Source organism: Varroa jacobsoni, unplaced genomic scaffold (genome assembly GCF_002532875.2).
Source record: "Varroa jacobsoni isolate VJ856 unplaced genomic scaffold, vjacob_1.0 contig01255, whole genome shotgun sequence".
NCBI classification, from domain to species: Eukaryota; Metazoa; Arthropoda; class Arachnida; order Mesostigmata; family Varroidae; genus Varroa; species Varroa jacobsoni.
In genome coordinates this window covers 62,164-84,874 of record NW_019214605.1, presented here as the reverse complement: position 1 = coordinate 84,874, position 22,711 = coordinate 62,164, and the positions used below count along the sequence as shown (strand labels likewise).

The 22,711-nt window shown below is 40.7% G+C and overlaps 2 protein-coding genes and 1 long non-coding RNA gene across 7 annotated transcripts in view; 1 reads left to right on the top strand and 2 right to left on the bottom strand.

Moving 5' to 3' along the window:
* Nucleotides 1–1,783: 1,783 nt before the first annotated feature.
* On the bottom strand, nucleotides 1,784–4,990 carry LOC111271912 (cysteine/serine-rich nuclear protein 2). The gene is made up of 5 exons (XM_022852964.2): nucleotides 4,217–4,990; nucleotides 3,289–3,587; nucleotides 2,675–2,809; nucleotides 2,480–2,534; nucleotides 1,784–2,102 (listed from the first exon to the last, which is right to left on the bottom strand). The coding sequence occupies exons 1-5, from the start codon at nucleotides 4,836–4,838 to the stop codon at nucleotides 2,080–2,082; spliced, it is 1,134 nt and encodes a 377-aa protein (XP_022708699.1). The 5' UTR covers nucleotides 4,839–4,990; the 3' UTR covers nucleotides 1,784–2,079.
* On the top strand, nucleotides 3,483–6,080 carry LOC111271915 (uncharacterized). The gene is made up of 3 exons (XR_002687212.2): nucleotides 3,483–3,574; nucleotides 4,166–4,248; nucleotides 4,983–6,080. It is a non-coding gene; the product is annotated as an uncharacterized LOC111271915 (long non-coding RNA).
* Nucleotides 6,069–22,711, bottom strand: part of LOC111271911 (uncharacterized) — a 23,763-nt gene continuing 7,120 nt past the window's right edge. For 2 of the 5 annotated variants that reach the window (XM_022852958.2, XM_022852957.2), the window contains exons 3-7: nucleotides 12,558–14,356; nucleotides 12,051–12,358; nucleotides 11,640–11,774; nucleotides 11,200–11,269; nucleotides 6,069–11,012 (exon numbers count right to left, since the gene is read on the bottom strand). In XM_022852958.2, the coding sequence (XP_022708693.1) occupies nucleotides 10,783–11,012; nucleotides 11,200–11,269; nucleotides 11,640–11,774; nucleotides 12,051–12,358; nucleotides 12,558–14,286 (2,472 nt within the window). In that variant the 5' untranslated portion in view covers nucleotides 14,287–14,356 and the 3' untranslated portion in view covers nucleotides 6,069–10,782. Of the gene's footprint in view, nucleotides 11,013–11,199; nucleotides 11,270–11,639; nucleotides 11,775–12,050; nucleotides 12,359–12,557; nucleotides 14,357–17,300; nucleotides 17,585–20,281; nucleotides 20,522–22,711 lie in introns of those variants that run through there. The other 3 variants (XM_022852960.2, XM_022852959.2, XM_022852962.2) reach the window with 3 other exon arrangements.

Genomic DNA, 22,711 nt, shown 5'->3' with positions numbered 1-22,711 from the left:
ATAGTTGTTCTACAAAAAGCGAAGAACAACGAATTCACGCAGGAAAAAGAAAAGCTTTAAAAAAATAAAGAAAGCGAAAGGAAAAGCGGTAACTAATTTTCCCAGCTGAAATGTAAAGCTTTAGCAATGAATAGCAAATATGTCTAACTGTGGTAAGGTCGCGAAAGAGTAGTCACTATCATCAAATGCCAACTTTCAGATGGTAAGATTTCACGGTTCTTTTTAGCCCCAACATAAAGTTGGTAGGGGTAGTTTAAGTCGGACTCAAAACAATGCCATGGTGGCCACTCACGTATGTGACTTTTCCCAAATGGATCTTAGTCCCAGTGCCGCTATTATATAATAAATACATATATATATATACATATATATATATATATTATATATATCGACCGATATGGAGCACCCGAAGAACACTCGCAATTTCTGCAAGCAAAGTAATTACCACCGACTATGGTTTCCTGTTCAATGTCCCGGCTTGATGGATCATCGAGAGTTCGCGCCCCACCGTGCCCTGAGCAATGAAAATGCAAGCTTCAAGCACAGATACACGAGTTTACCGTAAATAGACTAACTTTTCTCCGATTTCCCTCGATTGCACACCCTACGAGTGGATATGATCGCCAGATCATTTGCGTCATTTAGATTTTGCTACTTTTGAATGCTAACTAGGATGCCGAGGCAGCCTTTTCTATCTCTACTTCGTTGTTTCCGGTACTGGATCGGATATTGCCGGAGCATTCGATACGGCCATTATACATAATAGGCTTATTCAAGCAAGCGTGATCCGTCCGCGCTATTTCACAGGGAATGCACAAAAGCTGACGCAAGATAAAAAGAACGTTTCAATTCAAACGACTTCCTAGGTACGACGATAATGTAAAAGGCAAAGCCACATTTCATCTGAAAGTTGCCCCGCCTCCACCTTTTTTTTACCACAATAAATTTTATCGTACGGTAGCATTGCTGGAAAAGGCCAACTTTATTCAAGACAACCTTTTTCATTCGTTTGTCCACCAGCTGATCCAGTTTTGTTGGTCTATTATATAGGTATAGTGTTTTCCTCAATGCGGGCTTGATTTTTGGAAATCGAAAGAGCCGCAGCTCAATCCAGTTAGTTTAGATCACCCGCGTTACCGGCACCAGCACTAGTATAACCATATACATTGACAGCTGCGTGTGATGCACGTTTGTTATTCGAAAATAGGTGATTATTTCACACCCTAACAACCTGGTTGTCTCTTCATAACGAAGCAGTGACGCAGTTCGTTCGCTCAACGAAAGTGTGAGGCAAAAAAAAAAAAGCAAAAAGAAAACAGAAGGATAGATGGATCATCCAGCCGAGCTACGCAATGGTATCTAGTTTCGTTTATTTTATGCAAATTGCTCGAACGTTCTCAGGCTCTGTTTTTAGTAGATAGAAGATTTCGGGGAGTTCGGGTGAAATGATTTTCCTTCTCGCCACCAGCTAAAAAGTATGTAACCCTCTATAGGTTTCGTCTGTAAAGCCTGCGTATGTCTGGTGTGAATAGATAATACCACTCGATTAACTAATAATAATAATAATACAATAAATTACTGAAGTACGTTTATCCTGGATTGCTCAAGACCCTCGATAGATATATTTTACAGGAACGGAACCGATTAATAATACCAAATAGCTGTGACGAGTCATTACACACATTACGTACATCCATGGGAGCTCTGGTCAAGTCTAGTTGCTCCATATACGAGATGCACTTTAACTAATGACGGGTATTCAGTAGTTAAAGGAGAGTCAATCTTTTGTTTACACTGGTTTATTGGTGTACGGAGTTTGCATAGCTGTGGATTCTGAGGCCCATGGCTAACCGACGACCTGAAGGCAGACCGTATTTTGTGAAAGTACACAACAGCCCTCCTCTTTGATAAGGACTCTGTTATTGTTCATACGGTCTGTTGTTATCTTTGCAATTTTTTTCGAGACTATTACTAGTCGAATTTACGTGTATTTGACGACTGTCTGACGCGTTCAATGTGAGTTCGCGAAGTTCACCACGGACAACTTCATCGGATGAAAAATTGTCGTTGTAGAAGTGTTCAAGGTTTATTGTTTTCTCCACCTGTTAAGCACGCATCCAGCAGTGAGCAGTTCAGCAAAGTGTTATCTCAACTCTAAGCTGTAATTTTAATTTCCCTAAACTCGATTTAATCTGACATATCAAGCTTCGCGTAGACTATCTTCGTGTTTTCGTTAAGCATTGCAACGGAGTGTATTGACGCCAGGTTTCAAACCAAGACTACCAACGTGTCTCACCGTCTACCACGTCGTGTAAGGTTCGATCATTGGGTTCGTATCGCTTAGTAAACGTAATGGTAAAATAGGTCTGAGTGATGAAGATCACAAGCAGTAATCGTATCAAGCCGGAAACGATCAACATATCTTAGTGAGAACGATTTCTAATCAATCATCTTAGTCATAGCGATCGCGTTTACTTACAAAATGAGAGGTTGGCCCAGCCTTGCGGCGGATCCCGTGAATGCTCGCTATGCAGCTGAAACGGTACAGTCAAAAATAAGATAAATACCGTGCCATTGAAGCTATTAAATGTGTGTGATTAAATGAGACGCGACGAAAACGAGGGAAAAATAGTAAGCAAAACTTTCATTATGATAGCGTTGACAATGGACTTACATCTAGCTCGCGGTTGGCTCGGACGCAAGTTCGTGCGACGTGAAAACGTACTGCTATCGCGTCAAAATCGCTTCGGCCGTTGGGATTTTGGCACTCATCTCGGCTGCATATACACGCAATTCCCGAGGTGTCCGCCTGCAACGGAAGAAAAAAGTGTTATTATGGTTCTCGAATACGTCTCTATCCGAGTAGACACTTCTCATTTATAGAAGATCACTTTCCATTAGTCACCTCCGCCATTCAATAAAACGACTGTAATGCTGCGAGGTTTGCGTCTGAATAAACAAACTATAAACTTGCTCGTTGTCAATTTCGAAAAATGTCCGCAATTTTCGAAGTCCAAGAAAGTGTCCGGAGGAGTAGGCCCAGAAAGCGATCGACAGTTCAGGAAGGCGATTCTTCTCTGTAAAACCCGAAGTGGGGTTTGTATCTCGAGAGTTCTAATAGTTCATCAATTTTCTAATATAATATCAATATATAAAATAGGGCAGTTTGTTCCGCATTCATAAAAACGGCGTGTACTGAATGCTTCCTCCAGTGCGTATCTCCTATTAAGCGAATATGATTTTATTCTGTGCAATTTTTTACGCGACTTGATTTAACCTTGGTTCTACCTGGCACGGAATGTTTTCCATTATGCAGAGGCACGATGACGGATCGCAACGGACCGGGCACTTGCAGCCGCATCGTTCGCGAGACGCTCGAATTTTCTCACATTCGACGTATTCGTTTGGATCGATATGTTCCACGCCTGAGTTTCGTAATAGCTCGCGGCGCTGCTGGCTCGGTATTGGGTATGGCACTGAATTCGCTGCTATCGACTCCGCTCCGTCGCCTGAAAATGGCTTGGTCGGACAGTCATCGGCGTCTTGAAAGCTGCGCTCTTCAACATCCAGATGGGTATAACTCATGCCTAATTGAGATAATAATAAAGCAAATAAACGAATAGTTTTAGTTGTCGGTTAAGCACAAAATCAAACATGTGCTATATATATGTATTGAACTAGTTCAGTTTTCAAATAAAACGACAAGATCAAGTGGACGTAAGGTATTCACGTTCGGACACATGATGGTAGCCAGGGAAGCTAATTTCAATCCTACATATAGTTTATTATCAGTCTTTTGATGAATAAAAAAATAATGAATTCAATTAAGGAGAAATATGTCGGTCGGACATCGAAGGCCGAGTAGCGTTCGAAAAAACTTAATATTCGCCTACGGAGACTTTAAACTTAGCCGTTTTAGAGCAGGGAAACTGATGCGTTAACGTACAGCAAGTTCGTGGTCTATTAATGAATCTCACGACTAATATTTAGCACAGCAAAATAACGAAGGTAAGATTATAGGTCGGCTAGGATAATACAATCGAAGTTAGTGAAGTAAGCGTTTTTATATTACTCCATTGAAACGAACTAAAAAGCTGACTTGTGTGTCCAGTGTCAAACAGTCCTATAATCATGACAGGTACGCATTTGTTTCTTTTTGTTTCAGTGACTAAACCATGCTCCGATAACAGAGTACCCTCAGTTTCTTTCTACTCACCAAGAGTTGAACCGCCTTGAATCGGAACGCTGGTAAAACCTTGTGCTCGTTCGAAATAGTAAACTGTTGTTTTGTCAAATTGAACTTCTTTTTTGTTTGCCTGAATCTTATTAGCATCTGAAGATTTCTTCTTTAGGCAGGAAACGAGCTTCTTTCGACCTGACTCGGCTACACCGCATGTGTTAGGACTGGAATTGGACAAACCCGACAATTGGTCTATTGCGTTCCTGGAAGTTGACATTGCAGACGCACTGCTACCTAAGTCCTTAAGCTTACGCTCCTTTGGCAACCCATAACCAAGTACCGCTTGGCTAGCGGAGCTGTGCGCTAAGCTATCGGTGCCTTTTCGCTTTTGCGCAGATTTCGAATCGCTTGACGTGCTGGCGCATTCATCGGAACTAAACGACGCCCTATCAGCTAGCGTGTCCGCAGCCTGACCAGATCGTTGGCTATCATTAGGGCTGACGTCGTAACACGTGCTTTGGACGACAGGAACTGTTGAGTTATTAGAGGGCGTGTTGCGTTCGGCCGCTGCAGCTTGATTATCACACTGCTGTTGTGTCTGATCAGTGTCGTTGTGGGCATGTACTTCGGTGCAACCCTTTGTTTCAACGTCAGACATATTACAAAATCTAAATAGGTGATACTGTTACCAATGGCAGCTAAACGAATCGCAATTGGTTTGCCAATTAGAACCTAACGAGCGCTAGAGAAGAAGAAAACCTTGAGTAAATCGGTGATGTAGTGCCTTTGTCGTCCTTTTCAGGCTTCTTACCCTCTAAACGCGCGCTAGGACGTGGTGCTTTTCGCTCCAGTGCTTCAACCTTACCTGGGGCCTCGCAGACCTCGAAAATAAGAGCGTACTTGCCGAAAGATTACGGTTAGCCTATCTGCACTTTAATAATTTCGACGGTTTCGTTGTTTTGGCAAACCGCCTACAAGATAATTGGTAGATATTCATAGATTTTAGGTTACGATTTTTGTTCCGTGAACGATGTGTCACTTTTATTGGGCCAGCAACATTCGACAACATAGCAGTTGAATTTACGATCTACTGCAAATCATGTTGCGCACAACTTATAAAAAATCAGAAGGTCATTTGTAAAAGGCTAAATCTTCCGATTAGGATTGAATAAAGGCAACGCTGTTAGTATTAAAGGCGTGAGACCGATCTTTGCCAGACAGGCCTAACGGATATATGCTGATTTTATGCTACGGCGATCTCCCTTAGATATTCGATGAAGTACCTTACATGTATTAAGAGCCGTGTAAAGATTTACTCAAAAGGACCCCACTAAGCAAAATCCGAGGGATCGGTTTCGGATACCCCTCATAATTCGTAAATGGATTTTCTATACCTTTAAAAAAGAAGCTTCGGCGTTTCCCTTGTTGAGCTCAGGCGCCTTTAGTGGTACTAATCAGTATACGCCTGCTGATATACTGATGCGCGAATGATGCGTCGCATTTCTTGCAGTGGACTGCAAAATTTCAGTTTTGCTTAGCTCTACGCTACCTTCCACTAGACTCTGCTATATGTACATTTGCATTTTATTAACAGTTTACAGGCGGCCTGAGAAAGTCCTATCGTTTAAAACTTCTATTTCGTTGGAAATTTACTAGATTCGTATAAGTGTCGACTATTTGAAGCATTGCCTTATTGTGATGATTATGATTATGATTATGGTGATGATGATGCTTGATTGATGTAGACCTGTAGGAAATTTTAAAAGACTTAACGACTAACGTAACTAAGACTATAGCACGAAAAGTAATTGCAGTCTATATGGTTGGTTTTACACCAAGAGGCTTACTAAATTTAAAAAAAAAAGCAGGGAAATAAAGACACAGTGTCAACGTCTGCGTACGTCTTTCGCGTTTATTATTCTTATCAATAATTTTCTTTTTTACATTAATTTTTATATTTAGTATTTTTACAGGCAGTTTCACTACATTGACGAACATCGAACATATTTCGCAATGCGCGAGAATCGCCCTTGGTCGCATTTAATAGAAAAATGATCTGGGCAACAATTATTTTATACTAAATTTATTCTGCCCAAAACCGTGTTAGAAGCAATGTACAATATAATCAAGATACATTGAACCTGTTTTGATATACTCCTACGACCTTACCATCAAGTTGAATGAAGTTTTGTATCTTAACCCATTCCGAAGCATGGTTTTTCGCAAAACCTTATTTTCAAAATAAAGGCCAATAATAGTTTCGATTTGGATCAGAATTTCATTTCTCAAACCTGATACCAAGTCTGATACTAGGTAGCAATAATCGTATCCATTCCGAAATAATGATACTCATGTTCACTTTTTTAAATAAATATCGTTATGTACACTCTGTCTGAACTGTACACTCTACCTTCTTTATGAATAGTATTCCATATAACCCATTCTGGCGCGTATTTAAGCGTTGTTCAGCTTGACATACTACACATTATCTAGTTGAATCTTACACGATTTCAACAGTTCGATAGTGAAATTTCCATGAGGTTCTATCAAATGGTCACTAATCAGTCACCATTATCAAAACTACCCATTTGCTCTTCTGCTGTGCTCGAGGATGACGCCCAGCGTGTCGCTACCATAGATAAGTCCCAATGTTCTTGTCGACCCATCAAGTAAGATTTTGACGGGGCATTTGAGTTTCAAGAATTCGATCCAATATTAATTTTGGGTGATAGCCCCGTACTGAATATAAGCTGAATGCCGTTATACTGTTTTATTCGACAGGATGAAGCAGACCCAGGGCTGTTCATTCACGTTTGGTGAATATATCTCACAAATATCAATCATTAACACGAGGCAGCATAAACCGAATTTGACAGTTGTCCACCCGATTGATTTCAAACCGGATTTTTCCGTGTTTTTTTTTTGACTAATTTCCGTAAATGCCTATACACGTTAGACGTGTCGACTCCTCGCGGGACCCTACAATATTTGTTACTGTCACGCTAACAAATGATTGTAATATCCGTCCACTTCGAGCAATATTGCTGCATATATAATATTAATTATATATTTATGTACATTAATAATAGTAATCCTAAGTCAATGAAACATCATCATCGACAATTCTTTGACGCCTCTTTATGACCCCTAATCTTTCACTGTAAGAATAACGTTCATTTTCTCTTTGAGTGATCGATCTTTCGCTTTCGTACAATCGTTGTACACAACCACACGATAACGGTAATTGTCTAGTAATACTTAAGCATCAATTGCGTTGTGGCTAATGCACAGTGTGCAAAGTTAATCTTCTGTTGCTTACTTTTAAACAGCATCGAATTCTGCTGCTGTCGCCACATGTAAGCGATAGTCAAACTGTAGAAGCCTGCACATGCACTGCACGCGCATCCACTGCATGTTACTCAATTATTAATTACAAGTTGTTGTTTAATTGCTAGTTTCTCCGCTCATCAAACACGACAAAATACATACCAAAAAATTAGTTGGATGCCGCTGTTGCCTTTCTTTGCGACATTTTACCATTGCTTATTATTTCTCTTGTTTATAAATAAAGGATACTGTAAAAATACCCTGTCTGATTTAGCACACAGTTTAACTTAATTAATTAACATTTCACAGTATTAGAAATGAAATACGATGTTGTAGATTTAGCTATATCAATAAGTAGAAGCGATCGACCCTAATGGTTTATAACAGTAAAAAACTAAACGTAAGACTTGAGCTGTTGTAGTAGCACATGCCCCATTTCCAAGCACGTCCCCTAAAACAAATCGCAGTAGTCCGTTGGCTATTAACGTACAAGGGACTTTGTGGCGGCGTAAAATATTAAGGTTTACAATATAATCATTAGCGACATTGTCCACGTTTGTAGAACAAGAAAAACTAGATTTTCGCGATCTTGCTGGTATATAAGTCCACGAAATCGTTAGACGTACACACGCTAAGCAATGACGAGATTACATCTCACTATTTTTGTGCTAGAAACTGATTTGTCGTCGCACTCGTTAATGCGCTTGAATTATACTTCAGGTGAAAAAAGACAAGTTGAGGGTATAGGTAATCGGTAATAACTATTTAATAAAAGAGAAAACGAAACTTCGGCTCGTGTGTTTAGTTAATTATGGATAATGCAGAAAACCATAATTCGTCAGACAGGGCTTGATCTGGATAGAACATTGAACACCAGGGTCTAGTGATCCGAATTAAAAAAAAAAAACCTGTCGATAAATTTATCGAACTATATTCGCCATTACTTATTTAACGCTGTGAGAACAATCGTAAAGTTGAAACAACCAGTTCATATTTCTGACGTTCTCAGGACGGCTTCTGGAAAGCCATTGACATCTCATTGAAGCCGTTTTTCATGCCATTTTTTTTTTTTTTTTATAAAATGTAGGTTATAGTGTTTTAGGATACCAAGAAAGAATCTGTTCACGGAATAGCAGTATATAATTATTTTTGCATTTGTTTACTCTCTAGACTCAGAGAGTGAACCACAGAAGACATACAAAAATACTTTCGATAGTAAACATTTCGCTCTTTCTCACAATTAGTAATAGTAGTGGCTACACGAAATAATACTGGATGGAAAAACTGAGATCTGTTTTAGCGGTTGATATTCACGGTACCACATGTTACGGACAGCCCTACCACAGGGGTGATGTCCTGTCCATTGGTAAATGCACAGCCAGAACCAAACACGGCAGGGAATTACAGAGACTACGGTTTGAATATATTTCGACTGGTGTGACCTAAGCACTACATCTCAATTATTCTATGTAAGAAACTTGCCATATCGAATAAATGGTTAGAAGAGGGGTCACCAAAATGACATGTCGACCGAAAAAAGAAGCTCTCTTTAAGAATCAGCTGAGGTTAAAATACAATAAACGGTATTCAATCAAGCGACGAATTCGCATCAAATAAATGATTGATCTATAATTGCCTGCCAATGTGAAAATAAACTTCGTGAAATATCCGTAAATTACAATAATGTCCGTAGGGGGAGAAAACCGAAGTCAATAATTCCCAAAAACCTTGCCCATTGTGCTGGCGAAGCCCCACCGTTTGTGTTCCTAGTCATTCATTATTGTTGCTGAATCTTTTATTATTTGATATGCGAGCTCAAAACGTAAAAAATACAGCTGTTGCAGTCGGCGGACCCGCACAAATAGATTTACGTTCGGACACAACGGTTGCTTATGAACGATAGCATAAACAGATTAATAAACCCATATCCGCAAGATTATTTCCAGCACCGTAAAGCGTCTGCAAGGTTATCGCCCAGTATAAACTTCATGAACTAAGGATGCCTGCAATGTATCTTTCACGTGCACTTTTTATCTCTGATGAATTTATTTTGAGGAGCAAACTTTATGTAATGCTAGCCCGCTCAATGTTAACCTGAGCTAACCTTAAAAAGTTTCATTGTTTACCATTGTAAGTTTGTTCATAAGCTTCAAGTTATTCGATACGTCCAAACATAGCACAAGACTACCTGGTATAATTTAACCCTCAGAAATCGCCAACGTTAGAACTCCTACTTTGTCACATCAACGACTCCTGTTTCATGTGCTGCTCTCGTGGAAGCCTTCCCAGACGTCATTTTGCTTGCTTTTAATGGCCCCAATATCACGGCGATAAGCAAAACTTATTTAGGCTTTTTTTTAGGTTTAGGCCACGTCACGGTAAATGCCCACATTACGATAGATCAATTGGTTTAATTGATAATACCAAATAATAAGATTATTAAAAATAACAAAAAATACACTCACAAAATGACAAGGATTAGTATCGCTATAACCGTTAAATCCATATTAGCACAGCCTTTAGCTGTGCGAAACGAAAGGATGAGTCATTGAATCGGGTGTTATTATCGGCAATGCCCCATATATATCTATACTGCTCGGATCGCAGCACGTTGGAACAATTCTTTACTATATGTATTTTAACTGCCTTTCTTTCCTGTAATCAACGACTTCACACTGGCATGCATGAATGGCGCGCTCAAGCTCCAAACAATCTACATGTGTTGAAGAAAATGTCTGTCTCGTCTACTGCGCATTGTTTTTCCCCTAATAGTTGCACCTTTAATTTTCCTAATGAACTGATTTATCTCCTTCTTATACTTTCTACTTGATTAACAAGCATAAAAAACAATCGCCGCAGATCTTTTTTACACCCGTTCTCTGACTCGATAGCGGTCCTACCACGCCTAGGTAATATATCTATACATATTATATATAGTTATCACTGAGCAAACACGCCATCATGGTTTCGCGATAGTCATCTTCTTTCATTTGTTTGCGAAAAGATACACATGACGCAACTCTGACCGACCTCACGGACTTCATGCACTTTCATCGTTAGAACCTTCACGGTGTTACCGCCGTCGGAAGATGGCTACAACGTAATGCCGTATCGCGACATTGTCCGAATTTTTCGTAACCCTGTTCCTCAACCTAAAGGTCTGCCGGCTGTATTTACGGGTGAGGATTCCATTACTCCAGGATAGGTGGCCCAGGATAACTTACTGGATCCGCTTCCGTGCAATGGTCTTTGTGACGCGTATGTCTCCGTCCGTTTCAAGACTGTACACTATCGACGCTGGTTCCCCCACTGTTGCCGCTATCTTCGGATGGCTCTTCTTTGGCATGTACCTGGCTGATGGAACTAACTGTTGCGTCTTTTGCAGAATGGGCAGGCAACTCTATGTCTTCATGTAGTGAAACTGATGATAGCTGTACCGGTGGTATAGCTTCATCGGAAGAAGCATAATCACTGTTCTCCGAACATTCTGAACTGTTGTCGGACCCTGTGCAACAAAACGGCAACGAACGCAAGGTATCGGTTGGAAATTGTTAAATTCAAAGAAGGTCTCAATTTTATACGAGTGTGTCAAACTTTAGCGCCATGCCACGCAAAAGATCTTAGCACGTCGTAATTATAATATACTCTAATAATTTTTGCAACTTCTGCACTGCCATCGGGACGATACAAACCTTCACTCGAGTACTCGCATGTGGTTTGCTCTACTCTGTTCTGCATAACCTGTATCTGCTCTTCGGGCAACTGTAATACCACACACATATAAATTGAATTAGATATTAACCTAGCAAAAGCATAGACCTGGTTGTTATATTTAGCTACTTATTGATCGAAATCCAAATCTAAAATCTTAATCGGAAAGATAGACCCTGATTCTATTTCAGTATGGTACTCAGTCGGGCGTATAAGGTGCCTAATTGTGTTTTCTCTTTTGCGTTGGCGAAGAACAATAGGATATGCTATCAAATAAAATTACATGTGGCTTTTATGAGAAACTGGTGGCATAAGCACAAAGACAGAATTTATGGAAACGAAATTATAAATCGAAATTATTGAAACACCGCGTAATAGTAGCAAACCCCTGATTTGATCACGCATAATATTTGGAACTTACCCCCATTTCACGGTTAGCGCGAAGTCGCGTCTGCTGAACGTAAGCCTTCACCTTGATAGGGTCAAACTCGGTCCTTCCGTTTGGGTTATCACAACCCTCACGGCTACATCCGCAAGGAAATGATGATCGGTCAACCTACAATTAAACCACACAGTTATTCTAGATTTATGAGACTAAAAAAGGGAATTCGAAATTGACCATAGAAAACAACGGTTTTTTGGTTAACATAACTGGCCATATCGGGTTGTGTCCTTAAGCATCCAAGTCTTTCCAATCTTTTTTTTTGAAACGACCATATCAACTTGTTCCTTATTTATCTGTTCCCACAGTCGATTTTCGACTTATTAACAATGGCATATAGATACTAATGCAAACATTTTGAGACGCAGATGTTCTAAGTACGGTGCCCACCTGGCTGAACACTTCTACCTGGCACGAGATTCCTGCCAATATGCAGAGACACACGATAGGCTCACACCGGCCCTGACAGGCACAACCGCATCGCTCCCTCGAGGCGCGTATACTTTCACATTCATCCTTCTCCAAAGCATCTATATCTCGGACGCCTGATTGGCGAAGGAGCTCACGACGTCGTTTCGTAGGTATCGGAAGAACCAATGGAGGGGTCGGTACCCCTGTAGGGCGTAACTGAAGCCGCTTCCGTTCAGCGTGCTCCTCCACAGAATATTCCTCCAAATCCTGGTGAATCGAGCCCATTCCTGTACGATTCACAATGAAAAGAAAGTTATATACCTGTAATAAATGGTTAAATTTCTTTCGGAGAATAAGGGATACACGATCAGGAATCATTTCTTGATATTAATCGAATCTTTTTCCTTGGACGAAAAATCTAAGAAAGTATATCATAAGATAAAAAGCAATACAATTTTCATTGATGAAATTCAAAGACTAACCTACCTAGAGTAGATCCTCCCTGCGTGGGTACGCTTGTAAAGCCTTGTGTCCTTTCGAAGAGATACACAGTGACCCTATCGAAGCGCACCCTTTTTTTGATCGGCGGCTCTTCTGCGCGCAGAGTACTTAAGTCCGACGAGGCCGTTCCTACGCTACCAGACGATGACGGTGTTTCCATGCTGTTGCTTGTTTGCATGGAACGACCTATGCCACTATCAATGCCTGGCACGGTCGTTTCCTCCATCCGTCGACTCATGCTTCGTGTCATTGGAGAACTGGGGTTGTCGAGAATGTCTTTCATGACGGGGCTGAGCACCGGAGTATCAAGGTCCTTCCGCCTGTTCACAGCTGTTACAGGTGACGTGCCTAAGACGAACTTTTTTGGTGTGCTCTCTAGAGCCTCGTTAGCGGACAGTTCTCGGATTGTCCTTTTAGCTGTAATCACCGCGTTCCCAGCTCTAGTAATCGAGGCCTGGCCGACTTGATGGCACTCCTCAGCTTCGGTCTTCGTTGAGGTCAGATCGGCAGCGACTGTCGTATAATCGTCACCGACGGCGAGTTTACGTGCGTTTACTGTCGTTGTCCGGATAATCTTTGGCGTACTCACCTCACTATTGGCTGGGTCACTTTCCGACTTTAAGCTAACTCCAACACCATTATTCGAACTCGGCGTTGTCAGCGCCATTTCGGATCTCGTCTTTGTCGTTGGTATCTTTACAGGAGTATTTTCATTGCCGCCTTTACCCAAAGGCTTTATCTTGAGGTCAGACTCGAAAATTGCATCTATTGTTGTTTCTTTTTTACCTATCTTCAGAGACTTTGTACACGTTCCATTGCTAGGCGTCGACGTACCACCTAAGGGACAAACGTCCATAGAAGTTTTGGCCTTTGAAAGAGTTTTTACAGGAATCGTTTCAGGATTCTTTGATCGCTTCTCTTCATCGGTTTTGTCGGGTGAGGGAGATTCCCGCTTAACGGCAGCTGCCTTTGGTGCCACGACTACCTTAACAGACGCCATCGTCTGTTGGCTCGTATTGTTACTGATATCAGTGGCAGTGACCTTAGCGATAACGGTCTTAGAAATAACCGTCTTTAGGTTGCTATTCTTTATGACCATGTTGCCATTGCATTTGGAGACAACATCGGCTCGTATCTTCGCTTCTTTCGGGGTCGCCTCCTCTTCCCAAACCTGGCTTCTTGTTACTGACGGGCTAATTGGGCTATCCATGTCTTTTCGCTTCTGTACAATAATCGCAGCACTATCGCTGCTTCGTCGCTCTCCATTGGTCACCTTTCTTGGCGCAGTAAGCGACGTTTCTCTATCTTGTGTTTTACTCCCTGCATCTTGCGGTGGCATCCGGTCGCTTCGGCCATCGATTGAAGGTGTTCGATCATCTCTACTCCGCTTGGTTTCCGGGCCAAATTCCTTGGCCACTTCGAGTTCTACTCGGCGAACAGTTGCCGTCAGCAAAGTCTCCACCGACGGCGAGCAGGGGGCCTGCTCAGAGATATCTGTTCTCCGTTTCGAGGGTGACTGGGGCGAATACTCATATTTCAGCTTGAGTTGGCACAATTGTGCGGCGGCGCGTTCGGGTCGTGCGCCTTGGCTATCCTGACCACTGTTCCCCTGAACCGTTGGCGCCCCTTCGGCATCAAGCGGCTCTTTTTCCCGGGTGTCGCGCTCCCAACCCGCCATTTTTTGCGGGTATCCAATGAATTTAGCAATGGTCATATGCGCGAGTAGATCGCGCACGTTTTCTTTTAATCTCTCCGCCACTGCTCCAACACCACATCGTCATCACCTAGAGTAGAAATTCAGAAGAACACAGAACGAAATGCAGAAAACGAAAAACGAAAAAGGACAAAATCAGCAATTATAAGGTCGCGTTTGTAAAATTTATTCTATGTATATCTAATAGCTGCAGCTTTTAAGGTATGTATAGCTGTGAAGATATTAAAAATAGCAACTGTGTCTTAGAACGGTTCTTTACTACACAACCGTTAGAAAAAGCGCAAAAGATCAGTTCGAATCTACGAATGAGTGTAGTGTTTTTCCTAGGTTCTAGGTAACTATTGTAACCTGAAGGGCCCCGACCGGTGGATGAGGCGGAATGCCTCATCCTGCATGCATCCGGGACGCCTGCACATAGGGCAGCGTATTTATGGACCCTTACTGGATGCGTCCCGGGGTGGCGGAGAGCAGAATGCCCATTAGGGGTGATGGGTACCGGGAGATATATATCCCCCCCCCCCCCTCCCGTATTGACCAAACCCAAGCTAGAAACCCAAGCAAGTTATGATAAACAGTGCTCTCCAAGGTGTTCAGGGCTGCGTAAGTGGACCACTTTGAAGGACGGCGAAAAAAACGGACGTCTCGAATTAATGCCAGAGCAGTTTCAAGGCGTCATCTATAAACCCAAGGATCGACCCACACACATTTTCATAGGAGAATGTCCCATACTACCTTGTTTTCGGTTGTGCGTTAGCATTTCTGCAAATAATTCACTGAAACTACAAAAAGAAAGTAACTTTCGCGAAAACCCAGTGGTAGCTTAGTAAGGAACATGTTTATCTTAGAGACACGTAAGACCATTACGTGACTCGAGGAGAGTTAAGAATCGCTGGATTGATATGAAGTATCAGCTATTAAAGAACGAACTAGCAATTACTTCAATGAGAAAAACAGCGCTTTTGTTTTATAATGAATATAAATAACGACGAAAACTAATGGCATATTTGTATATCTAGCAGATAAATTATCCACTATCTCAGGTATAATATCGCCGCTCCAAAGTACCACCAGGTATTGTATTGGTGTTTTAAAGCTTCTGTCAGAAAATTAGATCTTCGCCGATGCTTCGTCATTGTTTAACGTACTTATTGAGTCTTATTGCAGTGAGTTTTGGTTGTATGTTCTCCTTCATACATTCAAGACTGGTCTTCAATGGCATACAGAAAATATTGCTCGCTTTCGGAGCACAAGAACGATGACATCACTTCTAATCGTGCCAGCAAGATATACGTACAGACAAATGTTTGCGCTCGAAAACAATTATGGAGCAGAGTAGCTGTCGCAATTCGATCAACTGAATCCAAACAGATCCGCTTGTCGTATGTGAATAGCAGTTCTTTCCCGCACTCCGTAATTTTACTCAGTCGTGCCTCCGTTCCGCTAATCATTTACTCAGTTTCTCGAACTATTTTCAAATATTGCACTTAGGTAAACCCTTTTGCAATTAGTTTCTGCGAATAAGTCTGGTTTCTTAAGTATCTAGTTTCAGTAAGTTTCTTATAATACCTAATCTCTGAAAAGTCAATTATTACATCAGTTAGTTATGCACGACTAACCAAGGGCTAAACACAACAATAGCAAACCATACCTGAACACGCTGGCTCTTATTCCGCCACGATCTTGCTATTTTCATGATAGCAATTTCTCCTCAACGGCATTTATGAACAATTAGAATTTGCGATTTCGAATTAAAGTTTATTAATACCAGTTCATCTTTTTTGCTTATTGGTGATTCATAACTTCAAAGACGATTCGACAGTCCAACTCGACAACCCTACAGCTCCCGCGCCCAATACACTTCGTCAATTGTTTTTGAGGCTTTACGCAGAAACGTCGGCTGTTTCCTGGCACGAGGTGATCAAGTCAAACCAACCAAAAAGAATTAAAAATCATCAAAGCCGTTTCCAAAATGACTCTGGGCGAGTACGGGTCCGTAGGGTTATATATATATATATTACTGGTTTACATGGTCAAATAAATTATTCCAACATAGACACATAACAATTCGATTTAACATCCTCAAGCTCTACCTGTCTACGTTTATTTTAAACTTATGACACGTTTAGTCAGCGACTCGCTTGACATAGTAAAAAATATATCATCGTCTACTTGTTCGCATATAAACGGGTAACGGTTGTTGACGGAACTTGAGCTAGAATTTGTTGTCGGGTGAACTAAGGTCGTTGTTGGGACTTTTACGAAGCAGCAGACTAGGGTCAGTGTGGGCTAGTTTAAACACGTAGTATCCTAGCGAATTAAATCTATTCAGAGATATGTCTAAACAGATTTGACGAATTGTTGAATTCACTCAAGCTACACTCGAATCACGCGTGCATGTGGATTTTTGATAGAGGTAAGATGCAACCTTGGACTTCTAGGCTATGGACGATGTACTATAGAAACTATTACTGTGTACATGACGGTAAGAGTTTGTTATCACAACAAGAGTGTTTGAAAAGAAAAAAGCCGGTCATTGAGGATTCAAAATAGTAAAGTTGGATGCCGTGATTAAAAGATTCATATGGTACTCTTCTACAGAGCAAAACGGAACCCGGGCCAATTCTTGAAGCTTGAGAGACGCCGCTACAGGTTTTAGAAGCACTGAACCACTGTTAGCACTTCATGAATGTTGAGCTCGCTTTAAACAGCTATACCACTATACCGGTTTAGTTTAATACGGCGTACGTCGAGCCACTGTCCAGTACAAAACTCGTATTGAATCAATGCCCATTTTCAAATGAAAGGAAGACAACTGGTAAGGCCTACCACAGTTTACGTTCGATTGGCGAAAACTTTTTCGCCGTCGGTTTCATAATAAACAAAATATGTTCTTAGAGAAAACATTATTGAAGTCATAATAGTTAGTCGTATAGTTACTATACAATGGGGTCCAAAGGCTAACTTCCTTGATTAGTGTATTTAGCAGTCATGATACGAAATGATGCCGTGGCTACCTGTTACTTTCACAATTATTTGTCGTTTCCGTTGACACGCGTGCTCCTCCACAAATTCATTTAAACTCTCTTCGTCGAAGTTAAACGTTCTACTGTTGCAAAATGCATTGTTTAGATCTATACCATAAACTTCCGAACTCTTCAAACTAGTTCGCGCAGCGATCATAGTGCTCAAATGATCCGGACTGCTCCGGCAATCTTCTTGAAGGAAAGCATTATAAAAGGGGCGTCAAAGATGCACTTTTTCACCGTCTAAAACTTTTATCCTTCAACGTTTTCTATGATATCCCATTCACACTCAAGTGAAAAAAACGACAACGGATTTATTGTGTAAATACACGCGTTCTAATCACAGGTTGCATGAGCCGCGCAGTCAGCATGGGAAGGGAAACGGAGTTCAAAATAACGGCGGGAATTTCTTGGCCATTCATATAATAATTTTTAACCTAACTGACGCAGCACCGGTTTATACCTAAAGTGCTTCGCCTTTCTTTCTCTGATAATTTATAGATGTTCAAACGACCATTACTACTTTTAGTTAATCCTTCACACGTTTACTTGTAAAATAGTTTGGAAATGCGCTGACTTCATTACGGTGATAATGAAAGACTTTTTTGTAGATAATAACGATAAGAACTCCAAACAAACGTATTAACGAGCATTATCTAGTCATCGATAGGAAGTTTTTGTATGAAGCCTAACCTGGTAATGTAAATGCGATTAGACTGATTTGCGCATAGAAAAATTTTCGAATAGCTGATACAAATACGTAATAATATCGTGAAATAAAAAACTGCATCTTAATAACCACGACCTGGTTAATTGTACCCACTGGCCTTGCTTTTGTTTTCGAAGTGAAGCACAAAATTTATTGTATTTACATCTTACTATGTAAAAACACATTACACGCAAGTACACGTTCATCCACGACTCGCCTACCCGTACGGTTACAGATATATAATCATCTCTTACAATGTGTATCATTTGTTCACTGAGGTTGCCCCGCCCGGAAATCCTACGCCATCGCAATAACGATGAACGAGCTATTGCAATTCGAGGTGATTCAGCGGAAAATGTTGGTTTAATTTAGGTTTTTACTGATTTTCCACCGTTTGCAGATTCAGTTAAAGATACCAATCTAACTAATAACCGATCTGATACAGGACAACAACCATTATGAGGCCTTTCCACATTTTAAGTATTAAAAAGTATAGTCATCATTATTGTTATTATTGTGATTGTTGCTGTTATTATCAGCAGTTGACAGACTTCATTACCTAATGTCTGACATCCGTTCGGAAAATATGGCTTTTAGCGTGCGTCAAATTCTTCTTTTGATATGCGGTTAAATCTGGGGGCCGCGTTTGTCACAGCGACTTCCGGACCTTGATTATGAAAGTAAGCATCTACACAGGGTGTTTTGATGAGGCCAAAATTATCCCTTTTTGAAAGGCATTTCACCTTCTGTGATACTGCTAGAGGTGAGGGTTGTCTGTGTTCGAGGCTCGACAGTGTGAACAGCGGTGATACTTGCGCCCCAGAGATATGCTGCGCGGGACATCGAACACCGCCGTTATATAACGAAGGAAACTATGCTGATGGTAGTTTTGGCTGGGACTTTAGCAGTAAGTTGGTCAATCTCCTTAGTAAATTTTTAAGAAATGCATTCGTGGGAAGAAAAATTATATTAAGTGCGTGCGATTCCTTCTGTAAGCATTAAACTAAAGCTTTTATTTTGAATATTTTATAATATTAAGATATTTGTGAACAAAACAAATACAATACTAGGTGCTATAGGTGACAGTTACTCTCTTACGTATAGCATCCGAAGACACCAATAATGATCGTTCACAGTCGAAAGTGGGTTTGCGGGCCTCTCTAGAATTGTTCGTCAGACTAAATGGCTAATAGCGTTTTTGTTGATGACTAGTGCAGATGTGTCGAGCAGCTGGGAAACAAAGGACACTCTTCACAGTCAAAAAAAAATCGATGATCGTCTATATTATAGGGTCGAACTCAATAAGTAGGTTTGTCTTGTTGCGATGTTTTTTAAAGAAATTTGCTTCTTGCTTTAAAGAAAATTTATGTTTACGTACGACCGAACACCACCAAGGCATGTCCTATCTAATGTAGGCCGAAGGCGGAGCTCCTCCTGCCTAATAACAGTGCCCGGTTCCTCTCTAACACCTTACTCCGAATCGACCTGGATCTTCAATGACAGCATTGCAGGCATTAATGGAATATAAGTCCGGACAAAACAGCTGCAGCTATACAGGAACTTGTGTTGCCTTTCGATACATAAATTAACTTGAAAGAAATCGTTACACAAATCAGGTGCTGGCTGTATATACCAAATATCACCCAATACGAAGCCATATACGGGGTTCCCCAGCCTATTTTCAGCCAATGAAAATCTCCCCCACATGAGTTTCCTCTAAGTGGTAATATGATTTCAGATTTCTATGACACCATTCATGGAGGCCATTGCGCTAACATAGGCTTATTTTTTTTAATAATACCTACGTCTTTCATAGGATCTTTACCTTCCAAATTTTGTTCATATGCCAGTTTCCTAGAAATTGCCAAATCGTCAAGTAGTATGGCGATTATATATCCTATGCAATAGAAAAAAACACTAATAGCAACATCAGTCAGAACACGATCAGAAGTAAAAGGTCTACGTACCGGTAAAGATCGGAACTGCCAATAAAATTAGTAGTAGTTCTTATTGTATATTACAGTCGGCAATCGAGATGGAAACCCCGTTTGTTGTTTGCTTCACAAATTATTGTAAATATACATCGAGGATGCATCGAAAAAGTTATATACACTTTAAATTGCCATAGGATTTTTTTTGTTCGCATTTTTCAAATTATACCAGAATGTTAAAAATTCTGATTACATAAGATCGTGCCTTTCAGTATTAAAAGGATTCGCCAAAAATCTCTAATAGAATTTTTGCGCATATCCTTGACACTTACTTCAAAGTTTGCTCAGGTTACGTAGTTTATGACGGCACAGTTCGTGTTTCAGTCTTCTCTATAAGAGAAAGCTGAGCTGGTCTTGATTTGACTCTTTGTTGTATTTCCATTGTATTTCCATCGTCGCATGCTAGTAGCAGGCTCCCGCTCTTTGAAGCTCTGCGACGTTGACGTTCCTCTCTCCTCACTGATGGAATTACACAGCCAAACAATTTAACTGGAACATTTCATTTGATCAGGAAATATGTTTATGCTCTCTGATTTCTCATTATTTTAACCTAGGAGGTGGAACAAATTTCTATGGCAGTTTAAAATGTATATAGATTTCTGTTCAATTAGCCCGTACTGTCTAAGATTTTTTTAGTATAGGAGAAAAAGGCAAATTAAATATACAAAGGACACCTGTCGTTGGAAAATACAGGAATACTAACGTCGATAAAAGTTCCATCGGACTACTTTCCCTTTTAGGAACAAATATATATATAGACAAGACTTAAAGTAATTGTAGCCAGCTAGAACTGAGTATACTTGTGAAAACGTCTAACTGCACATGATATCCAAGTGACGACGTAATTAGTCTACGTTATTCTAGCATACTCCGAAATATGCTGTTTTATAGAGAAATTAAAGAAAGACAAATCAGGTAGCAAACAGGAAATTAAGGGCTATTGTAATCCTATAAACGCCGGTTGGTAATAAAAGCCAAAGTTTATCTTAAGTAAATTGCTTCTAAAGAGATCTTTGGAAATATCAACCAGGATATTGGAATATAGATTAAGGATACCTCACCTTCTCCATGTTTTTGCTTCGTTCCGCCTGACTCCTTCACAACCAAACATACATATAAAAACTGTGACCTTGAGGCAGAATAGAAAAAAAGTTCTGCATCGAGGAAACGAAACGTGTACTTCGAGCAATTACGCTGAACCATCTCTGAGGGCATCCGGTTAAGGACAAATTTCTGTTTTTAAGAATAATTGGTTTCCCTGGATAACAACGCAAACAAATTAGCCCTCTCGTTCGAAACGCAAAAGTCAATCGTTTACAAATAAAATCACCTTTTTCTAATATATACCATTAAAAACCTAGCATAGTCACGTTATTTTTTGACAGTAGAGGCTCACAGAAAATGTTTACTCTATCACATTTGTTTTAAAGCAAAATAATATATTAAGAAACGATCTCGCTACTAGAGAATTCGATGTAGGCTCGATGAACAATATCAACATGTAATATTACAATCGTATATTTTCCACCCTAGTTTGATCTTTGCACCCTCTACGACTTATAGCATTCAGTAAACGAAATCGGTTTGATACTAAGCGGCACGACCAGCGATCCCTTGTGCGTGCCTTATCGGTGCTACAATGGCGCTCGACAGCCACCTAACCTATTTTAATAAGATCGATCAGATAAGCAATCATTAAAGTAAAGCCTGAAAACTGTAGAATGTTCTTTTCAGCAGGAAACGTGGGCTCGGCAAAAACCAGTGTTTTTTTTTCAGTGATACCACACCGTCTCAGCGGTCAGTTACCGACCCCAATCAATAGAATAATTACTCAATCACCATTTCCATTATCAACATACCAATGACGATTAAGACGTCCCTTTTCCTATTACCCAATTACGCTTAGTCGTCTTGAACTGAGTTTCGTGTTTTGACTTCATAGCTTAAACGAATTGCCAACCATTAACTTTTATTTCCATGATATTGATTGTGAGTTGGCAACATATGGGGTCGTTAACGATGCCCGTCTTAACCCCCATTGACTGTTGTGCACCTCATAGCATCTATGCACAGAGTCTCCCAGCCAAACAAGACCAGTAGCAATAAGAGGGTCTGTTGTCGAAATCGGGACCCGAAAGGAGAGACGCACGCGTCACCCCGTGCCGCTTCTTCTACTAGCGCTGAAACGGTCGTCGGTCTTCCTCGACTGCGGCTTCAAGCTATCTGTGTTAGTTGGCGGATCTTAGAGCATTAATAATAGAAATACTACAACTCCAAGGTACACGTCGTGATTAGTTATCTTCCTTGTTTTTGTAGCTATCTTCTTTGTAATGACCATCTGTATATGAAAACCAGCTGCCCGCTGCCAACGGCGTCCCAAATCAGTACGAAGCCTCAAACGGACTGTTAGGCGTAGTAGCCCAGAACAGGCGGACAGAGAACCAGATCCGACCGACAAAGGCGGATAGGCGGAGTGTTAACTATTGTCTCATTATTGTCACGTTCGGACGTGACAGAATGAACTGGGAACTCACCGTTGCCCTTGTGTTGGCATATAATAACGACGATGCGATATATTGGTATATTGCTGAGAGAATCTATCTCAACAATATACCGAATCAATTGCGCGTTTGCGTGTAGAGTTTCTTGCAGTAACAGCAAGTAAACAACCGGGGGAACGACAAAGGCGCCGCAATCGAAAT

What these genes read in the sequence shown, in the direction of transcription:
- LOC111271912 (XM_022852964.2), bottom strand. Translation starts at nt 4,838, where the DNA reads ATGTCTGACGTTGAAACAAAGGGTTGCACCGAAGTACATGCCCACAAC. An exon ending in TCAAGGCGGTTCAACTCTTG is followed by an intron (nt 3,588 to 4,216) that starts GTGAGTAGAAAG and finishes TATCTCAATTAG; the next exon opens with GCATGAGTTATACCCATCTG. An exon ending in GAGCCAACCGCGAGCTAGAT is followed by an intron (nt 2,535 to 2,674) that starts GTAAGTCCATTG and finishes GTACCGTTTCAG; the next exon opens with CTGCATAGCGAGCATTCACG.